This window comes from Gambusia affinis, linkage group LG06 (assembly GCF_019740435.1).
Source record: "Gambusia affinis linkage group LG06, SWU_Gaff_1.0, whole genome shotgun sequence".
Classification (NCBI taxonomy): Eukaryota; Metazoa; Chordata; class Actinopteri; order Cyprinodontiformes; family Poeciliidae; genus Gambusia; species Gambusia affinis.
Window position 1 is genome coordinate 26394373 of NC_057873.1, and position 11059 is coordinate 26405431.

The following is an 11059-nucleotide window of genomic DNA, read 5'->3' on the forward strand; positions in this document are numbered from 1 at the left end:
CTCAAAGAATTGAAAACAAACCAACTTTATGACCAAAATGTAACCAGTGATTTATTATCCATTTCAAAAGCAGTATCAGTATAGTAAGTTATACATAAAGAGAACAAAGATAATTTTTACATGATCTTACACACAATCTTGAAGAGATTAGTGGTGAAAACAAAATCCAGCTACTACTGTGCGATCTAAATCTACAAATAAAATCTAGACTAAAAGGAGACGGCTCGAGTTCAAATGTAAAGAGTGCATGAAGTAGCCATGGACATCGACGATGCTTTTGGCTCGCCGGCAGGGTGGGAAGGTCAAGTTCTGGAGTCGAACGAGAAGCTCAAGCAGACTGAGGGTCTTATTCGCTGTCGCTGGCCTCAGAGGAGTCCGATCCCCTCTCGCTTCCGCTTGGAGCGTGGGTCTCCGAGCGGTCGCTGCTGTGGTCGCTGCGTGCTGGGGAGGCGCTGCGGCTTCGCCTGTTCTCTGCCTCATCCTCGCTGCCGCTGCCCTCCTCACCGCTGCTCCTGGCCGAGTTCTTGGGCTCGTTGTCGTCGCTATCGTCGTCGCTGCCGAAGATCTCCACCTCGTCTCGCATCTCCCGGGTCCTCTCCTCGCCGCTCTCGCTCCCGCTGCCGCTGGCCTTCCTCCGCCTCTTACCCCGGTCCTCGTCCTCTTCGTCGCTCTGCTCCTGGTCTTCCTCTTCCCTCTCGGATTCGCTGCCAGAGTTCTCTGCCTCGCTGCCGCTGCCCTTTTCTTTCTCGTCGCCTGGAGACACAATTTGGAAGTTTTATTTTGTTTTGTTTTTTTCTTTGCTCAAGTGCAAATTAAAACGTCATCAAAAATCCCAAATGTGTAAGAGGAAGTTTGTTTCTAAGAAACTAACCAGAATCTTGCATGTCTTTGTCCATGTCCATGTCTTCTTCCTCATCTTCGGGCTCATGGTTCTCCAGCTGAGCTTTACGTGCTTCCTGAAAGCCAATATCAACAAAGTCTTTAACACATACAGTAAATTAATCATTGCTGACCTTTTCATAGTCTTTCAAATCAGATAATTACTCATTTAGATTGACTATTTCTAAAAAATAAAAATAAAAAAACACCAATAAAGAATTTATTGCTTTTTTTCTAAGAAAAAAACTTTCTCATTAGAATTTCTGCTGCGGTTCAAAAATGAAATTGAAGAGGGGCAAGACAGTTCCTATTTTAAACAGCAGATGACATTGAAGATTAAATCTGCTTGAACTGACAGGGAAAGGAGTTGGTAGAGGAAGTGATGTTCTGATGCAACTAGCTACAAATGTTGGCCTCATAATTGGAACTTTTTACATTTTTACAAGTCTATCACACATTTTACAAAAACAACCGCCCTCTGTGTTTACATTCAACCATGTATGTAGTTGGAAAAAACCCTGAAAAAAAAAACATGCATTCAGGTAGCACACTTAAGTGTTTTTAAATTTAAATGAATGGTATATTACTTATAGGTTATACGTTATATGTTAGTAAATATTTGTATTTGCTAACATTTAGCACTTTGGATGGGGTAGATTGTCAATAAATACACAATTTCCTCATGGGGATCAATCAAGTACAAGTTTGCTAAGACTCTGGGTCAATATTTTCACAGGAAGTGTGAAAATAACTTCAGTAAATTGTTGCCCTGCCTACTAGCCAACACTGGCTAACGCTCTCTTGCGAACAAATACATTTACATTTATATTTAATAAATTATTTCTGTAATTATTTGCAGTTTTAATATATTAATTACTTTTAAATAACAATTTTCTAAGTTATGCATTTATAGTAATTTGGCATTTTTACTCTCCACAGCTCACACAGAGCTTTTAAACTGGCCTGTAGAATGCTGGTCAGTTAGGTCTCTAAACTACTGCTCACAGATAACATTTCTCCTTAAACTTTTAACTCTACTTGCCTGCCTTATGCCCCCCACCCCTTTTCACCCTAAATAAATATTTCCCGACCTTAGACATTAGAACCAAATTGATTATTGTGATCTACAGGGTCAAATACAACCGACTGAGCTTTGTCACATAACTATTGTGCAGTAAATGGTTCTTAGGTTCACTTAATATGCCCCGACATTCATATATCTAAAAACAGAGCAGTAGACTCACCTGGGCTTCCAGTTCCTTCTCATTCATATCTCTGTGCTTACACACCAGCACAGCGTTTGTAGTGGACTGTGCTCCAGCCTTGGCTCTCCTCTTACTCAGGCGTACCCTACAAGTCAAGTTTGTTTTGTTTTTTTAATAAGGAATCAAGCAAACATCATCCTCTTTTTGAAAATAATGCATCATAGTTTGAGTATTTACCTCGTCTCCAGCTCGTTGTAGTAAACCCCGTCGCCATCTCTGAAGATGAAGAAGTAATTCTCCTCATAACCTTTGCTGGCTTTGTTCTTGACGTTCCAGTTGTATTCCCTTGCGATCTTGTAATCGTACCTGAAAGCAAAAGATGCTTTTTTTTATTGCCCTTGACTTATACATATAACCTCCATATTAATTCAAAACTTTTGCTTACAGGTCCTCAGGCATGTAATCCACTCCCTCGTCGACGTCTCTCTTCCGCTTGCGAAGCGTTTCCTCGTTGGGCAAGAAGTAGGCCACAAACTGATTTCCCTCCTCATCCATCATTCCTCTGTAACAAACACAAATTACATTCAAGTAAAAAATATGGTACTGTTGGTAAGCATTAAAGCCCAAAAACACACACAAAAAAGGTGCATACCTGATCATAGCCTGAGACATCATTTCCACACCTGCTGGTCCTGATATGTCTTTAGGTGCAGGATCAGAGTCAAAGATGACCTGAGCGCATGGGTTGATCCACATCTGAAAGGGAAAATATACCAGGCTTATTAACCAAACCTGTTTTTTTCCCTCCTATATTTAGTCTTCTCTTCTCATTACTTAGACTGTAAAATAACATTTACATAAATAAAAGAGTTTTGAAATCATTCATCGAGCAGCAAGCCCACCTTAAAGTCAGGGAACACAGGCAAGACCTCCACAGGAGTGACTCTGGGTTTACTGTAATGCTGTGTGACCTGCAAACAATGAGAAACAAAACAACCCTTAAAAACATGTATGCACACCCCAACTTCTTATATTTGGAAAACATAAAAAGTTAGCCATCAAAAGCAATCACAGGTTGCTGTTGTGACAAATAAAATGCATTTTACATGGAAATAGGTAAATTACATGTGTAGCCATTTAATGGAAACATAGAAAAAGGAAGCGGAGAACAATTTACAACATAGATCATCTCTGCGGGTTCATCTGGATGAGCTCAAAACAAGTAAAAAAGATGGAGAGACAAATTCAGTTAAAAAATGTAGACTTCAAGACATTTAAAAGTCAGATGGATGTAAGGTGGGCGACATTTTTATTGATTGTTGTCCTATTTTTCTGCGTGGCAGAGTTTCTGTGTGATTTATGAATTTTGAACACAACAGGCATTGCTAACCTTTTGCTTCAGCCTATTTCCTTTTCTGATATTTGTACTAAACTGTCAGAAATTGTTGTACTGTACTATTGTACCAATATTTTGGTTTTTGTATTCAGAATCAGAGTTGTGCACCCATCACATTTTTGCAACGGGAGTCGATCCTAAAATATGCCCACTCACCGATTTCTGTGCATCCTCGAACGTCTTCTCAATGGCAGAAATCTGGCTCTCCCGGTCCTTGTAGATCTCTTCTTCGGTAAACTGTTGTTTAACAGACACTCCGATCCTGAACACAATAGAAGGTCCGATTAAAACACAGCCACCCAAAAACACTGAGGCACTCAAATGGAGAGTCTGGAGACTCCAACTTACTTGACTTCCACTTTCTCGTTAGAAACGCCATATCTGTTAAACTCTGTGGAAATATATTCTGTTTTTCTCATCCACGGCACCACTTTGGCATGTTGTTGTGACCTTAAAAGTAAAATAATTAATTAATTAAATAAACAAATAAAAAAGATGTTATGTTTTTTATTTAAAAAAATAAAAAAAAAGACACCTAAAAAGAAGATAAAACATTGTGCTGTTTATTTAATACGTTTTACCTTTTGGAACTGGATGGAGCCTGGATGTCTTCTTCCAAGAGTTTTTCATCGGCAGGATCCAAAAGAACTGAAAGTTTTAAAGTATTTTCTTATTTTTACATTTATAATTGATGTATCCAGTGTTTCAGCTGTGAGCTTAAAAAAACAAACAAACATATTTTTACTGTGCATTGATCTAAACTTACTGTTAGGATCGATGCGGTAGGTGTCTGGATTGATGAGGTCAATGGTGACCCCGAGATCCGGTTCAGTCAGGAGCTCGTGTTTATGCTGCTTCTCAAGAGATGTGGCTTTGTACTGGACAAACCTGGACAAAACACACACACACACACACACACACACATAAAACTGTGTTGCTCTGGAAGAGGTTGGATTCAACAGAAGGCAGATAAGTGTGTACATGAACTCACCTGTGCTGATCGAATGGGTAGGTGATGAATTTGGGATCAAACGGGATGTCGGGCAAGCTGTTGCAGTACTTCACTCTGCAAACAATTCCTGACCTGCAGCAAGACGCGCAATAAACAACATTTACAACTGACCTCTGCTGGACAGACATGATTTTACATGAAGTCATTACAAAATAATGAATGTACTCACCGTTCTGGCACTGTTCTGTGAGAAGACGGCCTGCTACAAGCAAAAAAACAAAAAAAACAACAACAAACAAACAGGAAACGATTAGATTAGGGCTGCAACTAACAATTATTTTAGTTATCGATTAATTGATTATTCTGACGATAAATGTAACTGCTGTTCCTTATTTCTGCAGATGACCAGACCAGACAGTAACTCTGACTGGAGAACTAAAAAAAAAGGTCCATGGGTTTTGCAGTGGGGCTGTTTGTGATGAGCTCAGAAACTGTGCTCTGAAAACTAACCATTAGCCAATAAATAAATACATAAAAACAAAAAACGGTATTGAAGTACTATTTAATAATTCAATTGCAAAAAGTAAAACAGTTTAAATGGATTCAATACACACACTATGATGCAATCTCAATCGCTTTGACTTACAATTAAAAACTAAAACTTGATTTCTTGCAGTTTTACGTTAAGGCCAGCTTATTTTATCAGTTAAGAACCGATTTTGGTAACGTGCACAGCTTCTTTTACTAACATTTACTGTAAACATGAGTGTTTATGAATGGTGCTCTACGAATGTATACATTTTCCTAAGTGAAAGGCAGCGCTTAAAACTCTTAGGGTTCCAATAACAGGCGGGAGGTAATTTTATGTAGCACTTTAAAACGTCTGATGCATTTAACAAGATAACTGTTTATTAAATCAATATATTTTTTATATTTATACATCTTCCGCAGTAACCCCTTCAACTTAAGACGGTCAACCAATTTATTCTGAGCCATTTTAAATATTAAAATTTTCCTTACACTTATAACAAGAACTCCATTACCTCAACTAACAATCTCTGCCAAGTTATTGGAGGAAGGTAATCTGCTCACGTTAAATAATTGTTAATGTCTCACGCTGAACATTAAAGGAGTCGACGCCGCTTGCTGATTTTAAAGTATAGCTGTGGTGTTGTACCTGTGGCCGTCTTCCCGTTGAGCTTGAGTTTGGATCGTTGGAGCCATGTTTACGACAAAATTTCCCCTCGCAACTTAAAACAAAGCTGCTTGTTTATGGGGATAAAACAGAAATCCAAATGAGGTCACCGGCAACTTCGCACAACTTACAACACGTAGATGTTGCTACTAACAAAGAAACAAACTACACATTTTGTTTAGCTCCTCAAGATAAAACAGGACGACGAGGAGGAACCGGTGGTAAAACCTCCGTAACCGAAAAGGTCTCTCTTCATCGAGAGCGACCCCTGCTGTCTCGGAGTGGTATAAAACTGGAACGCCTTAATCAACAAACTCGAACATAGTTTTATTTAATAACTCAATTTACAGAACAAAAATATTATTTGTCGTAGTTACAAAAAGACACTAAAACATGCTGCTACACATTAGTGGGGTAAAAATGTGATACACATTTTGATTTAAGAAAAAAAAATTGATGTGGGTTTAATTTACACAGAGTTATCGCCAAAGGGAAATGTCCCTTCTGATATCAGCATGAAATTTCAGTTTATCAACTGAAAGTGGACAACAGAACAAAATTAACATGCAATAAAGCACACATGGATAAATGAGAAATGTAATTTGTGAACCATCAGGTTTAAGGAAATATGTTAATTTCCACCCCTTTTCTGTTGAAACTCAGGATAATACTACAAATATTGACTCAAAATAGAAACTTACTTTGCTTTGATAAGCTTACAAGTTGTAGGCTAAATCATAGGACTTAAAACATCAAACTGACTGCAATTTATTACCCGAAAACACAAATATGAGTGCAACTAGCAAACAGTGATTGCATAGAGAAGACAAAAGACAGAAATGATCTCAGTGCAAGTGCAAAATGGAGTTTAGAGTGAAGAAAAAAAAGTAAAACAAAGTTGCATTGAGCTCATGGGAGAATCAGATTTGCATATTTTATATTGTTTTGCTCTCCAGAAAACTGATAGAATACATTTGCAGCAAAGAGAAACTGGCTTTTTTCGTTGGCTCTTCAGTCACATGACAGCAACACTGTCTTCTTTAAAGTTCTTGACATATTTCCATTTCAGGTCTGTGGCTCGGTCTCTGCTGTGTTTTCAACTCTGCAAACACAATAAAATAATATAAAACTTCCAAATTAGTAATATTCTTACACATAAAACGTCATCAACTCCATTCTGGAGCGCTAAGACATTCTACCTGCTCAACATGTAAATCATCTGCCCGGGATCGTCTGCAAATAACCTGTAAAAATCAAGTGCATGCTTGAGAAAATGTATCACAAATGTATCACTAATTCACAGATTTAATTCGGAGTTAGATTTTCCAAGTAACACTTTCAAGTTTGCAGGCATCACAAAAGACAGGAAGGAGAACTCTTACCCATCTCCCCAGTGGTAAAAGGCCCGATCCTGGTAAAACATGAACAAAAACAGCCACACACTTATTGTCTCGGCCCAGAAGATCACAAACAGGAACCATAGTGACGACAGGAGGATTTCACACAGCATCATTGAGCTCTGTAAGAACAACGGTTACACACATCAAAGTGTGGCGCCCTTCGGTAAAATAACACCAACAACTTAGATGAAGAATACAGAACACCACTAGAAACCTCAACAGGTTATAAGAGGTCTTTCTCAGATTTGCGTCATCAGACAACAAAAATAGGCACAACACAACACAACACAACACAACACGTCCTCCTTCCAACTACAAAAACTGACAGCAGCAGTGTCACATGACTTTGAAATCCCTAAAGAAACAACTGAGCTTATTTTTATCTTTTTACATTTTAAAAGGAGGAACAGCCACAGTATGTGACCTGATTATTAGCGCTAAACAATCAGCTATTAGGTCCATTTAGTTAACAATACAAGTCAGTGTACCAGGGCTGAAACGATTAATCGGCTTAATAGTGATCAATTGAATACTGTAAAAACCATCAACTAATTTAGTAATCGATTAATCGTTAATTGGTGTGTAAAGACTAAAAAAAAAACATTTGCTGAAAAAAAAAACAAACATATTCAGAGCTGTAATATATTATTTTCAGCCAAAGCTGAAAATAATATATAAATATATTTTGAAATTAAGATACAAACCTTTGTTGGTAAATAGGTTTGAGCCAAAACTCTTCATGTGGTCGAGTTTTAGCTTTACCCGATTCAGATTTTCTAAATGAATGTTATGTTATTGCATTTTAGGCATCTTTTAATTTTGTTGGCATCTTTTAATGCATTTGTAACATTGTGTAAAAAAGGTTGAAGTGGTTAAATGAAGGATGTATAGAAACCACCATGTTTTAATACGATTAGTCGTCACAGTAATGAATAGATTAATCGATTACTAAAATAATCATCAGCTGCAGGCCTACTCTGAACGCTAAAAAGGTGGTTTACTATAAACACATAAGGAACTGACTATAAAATGTGAAAATGACTTATTGTTGAACTAACATAATACAGATTGACTTGTTTAAGTTTTCATCTCACTACAGTATCTTGCAAAAGATACATATTGAATTATTTGATGTTTCAAAAACAAACGTCTAGAAGTTATGTCACATCACAAAACCATTTATCTGTGAAAACCTTTCTTTGGATTTCATGTGGTAAACACACACAAAGCAATGCATTACTGTGGTTTTAAGGGAAAAGACAAGCCTGAATAGACAATGAAAGGATGGATGAACTCCGGACTTTCTTTTTTTAATTCGTGTAATAAAATTAGGTTAATCAGTAATTAAATCTAGGTCACTAAAATTACGACGCTTCCTGAGATTGTATACTTGGCATTAGCCAGAGAAGCACAGTTAAGAGGGTTTGCGGCTGTTTAGTAGAGGTTTGTGGAGTTATTCCTACTTGGACAATTTACTGAGCAGCATACCAAGTACAGCTAGCGTGTCTCCAGAGTTAAGCAGCAAGTAGCTACGCAACAAAGCTAGCTACACTTTAAACGCGCTTACTTTGAGAAGCAGCTTAGTTTCCCTGTTAACGCATCTTCTATTAGGTTTATTTATGACATTACACGCAAATCAAAAACAATATGTGACGTTAGCACAACGATTATTTTCCTATATGTGCCTAATGTCAGCACTCTAAAGCAGAAACCAGCGCTTAACAAGCTAATTTTGTAAAACATAAACTCTAAATACTTACTCAGTTTAAACACTGTTGAGGCTGCATAACTTTTACAAGCTAACTCGCTCGCTGTTGTTTACAATGCTCGTCATAATTTACGTAGGACGCACTTCCGCTTATGGCTGGAGTTCATTGGACGATGCTGAATCTATGAACCTCGGTTCTGTCAGCCCACCTTAATTAAAGGGGCCCGCCCAAAGCAAGATGCATATTTATAATGTAAGTAATATTTTTAAAGTGTTCTCGGTGTGAAATATTTGAAATGTTTACTTTTATTACTAATTTTGATTATTTTGGTTTAAAACTAGGGATGAGTTATAACTACAGTTACTTAGTTTTGAGTACTTAAATAACTTTTTTGGAAAGAAATGTACCTTTAGGAGTAGTTTTACTGCACGGTACTTTTCATTTTTAAAAGTATTACTTAGGAGCTACTTCTACTCTTACTTGAGTAAAAATTTCTGGAATATTCTATCCAACAGACACACTTACAGAACTCGTTTTTATGCCAGCTTTGTTGTTCCATCATGTTTCATCTGCTGGCCTGTTGTGCCATTAAGAGATTGATAAGATACAGTAAACACTATTGTCACACTATTGCCACTGCATGTATTTGCCCTTTTCAAATCTTCACAGTATACCTATTTTAAGTATGCCACACTCCTAGAAGAGATGTTTTTTAACTATCAATTCAACACAGTGAAAAAATGCATGTAATTTTTTTTTTCATATATATATATATATATATATATATATATATATATATATATATATATATATATATAACCGTGTGTGTGTGTGTGTGTGTGTGTGTGTGTGTGTGTGTGTGCGTGTGTGTGTGTGTGTATGTTTTAAACCATCGGCCAATCACGTCGCTACTTGGGTCTGGAGTTCTGGAACATTTCACCGGAAAAAAAAGTCAACTGATGCCATGAGAGGACGTCGATGCAGCGGGAAGTAAGAAGGTAAAATAATGTTTTATTCGATAAACCGTTGGTTCAGACATCCCAGATGTGGAGAGGATACAACAAGGACAAACTGACATGGTAATCAAGGAGGAGAACTTTTTTAAGTTCTCCAGCAAAGGTGGGAAAAGAGCTTGAGATGAAAGGCCTACTGGAGTCTGCGTTGAGCTGGCTGGACACATCTGGTGGTGACACAGACAGGGAATTGTACAATGCAAATTCTTGCACAAAATGTGAAACAGATTCCCCACAGCTCCTGAGTAACAGCCCCCTGGATGTCCTTCCACTGGCAACAACTCCCGCCGACATAGCTTCCCTTTTTATCAGGTGAGTATGTTCGGTGAGCAAATGTTACTGTTCTCGAAGAGGAAAACTGCCTCACTGACAATGTGATCGTGTTTTTTCTCCACTGGTCGGCCAGGTGTAATTTTTTTTGAGTCATCGAGTGATTCCCAATCGCACCACTGATATTCCTGGAGCTTGTGGGACTCAGTGGTACCTGTCCTCCATCATTTGTGGTGATTGTGAACCGGGCCACTTTTATAACTATTTAGTGATTGGACAGGAGACACTAAAGGCTGATGACCAACATGCCTTCACTGCAGATAGCCACTGGAGTGAAGACATGAACACAAGGGGATTCATTTATGTTTATGAAAAGGACATAAATGGAGAAGAAGACACCACTCAACAGGATATGATGGTTTCTCCTGCCTTTCCTCCCGACAATAGCAAAAAATATCACGTTACTGTTACTTTCATGCATTCAAATACAACCTGTGTTTATATTCACAACCTTGACATTTTTTTGGAATCTTTGAAAATCAACACGTATCCTCTTTCTCAATGCACGAATCCCTTTAATATTATGATTTGGACCAGTTGTCGTCTGAAATTCTTCTTAAATATGAACAATAAAATATGGTTGAAAAAAATGTAAGTTGACAAGTTTTAATTAAAAATATTCTGAACCTGCTTTGTAATTCATAAAAAAGCACAAGCCAAAGTTATACTAAAATTACTTTATTACAGCTGATTTCTGTTCAATATCCCTCTGCCAACACAATAAAATGGTATACAATACAAACAATATAATAATGGATCCTATTTTTGTTCAAAAAAAGAAACTTTTTTTTTTCTTTTACACAATTTAAATCCACTTTTAGTACTTTACCATCTTTCACACAGTATCTTCATATCACATCTGACATTCAGTAAGAATCTCCACCATCTATACATTTTAATACAGGTTATACGTTATAGTGGTAATGTGCCAAAGAATACTGACATCTTCAAAGAAATGCGATCTTTTCATCATTTGTCTG

General features: G+C 37.4%; 1 protein-coding gene across 2 annotated transcripts; it reads right to left on the reverse strand.

Annotated features, from left to right (window-relative positions):
• Positions 1 to 25: 25 nt before the first annotated feature.
• Positions 26 to 5885, reverse strand: paf1 (PAF1 homolog, Paf1/RNA polymerase II complex component). 2 transcript variants are annotated; one of them, XM_044119232.1, is made up of 14 exons: positions 5610 to 5885; positions 4662 to 4694; positions 4472 to 4564; positions 4247 to 4368; positions 4062 to 4128; positions 3829 to 3930; positions 3637 to 3742; positions 2987 to 3055; positions 2737 to 2840; positions 2530 to 2646; positions 2322 to 2450; positions 2124 to 2229; positions 872 to 956; positions 26 to 753 (listed from the first exon to the last, which is right to left on the reverse strand). In XM_044119232.1, exons 1-14 carry the CDS (start codon positions 5654 to 5656, stop codon positions 347 to 349), a joined length of 1587 nt encoding a protein of 528 aa, XP_043975167.1. In that variant the 5' UTR covers positions 5657 to 5885; the 3' UTR covers positions 26 to 346. The 2 variants fall into 2 exon arrangements, with proteins under 2 accessions (XP_043975167.1, XP_043975168.1); XM_044119233.1 differs by having other exon boundaries at positions 4662 to 4691; positions 5610 to 5875.
• Positions 5886 to 11059: the final 5174 nt, after the last annotated feature.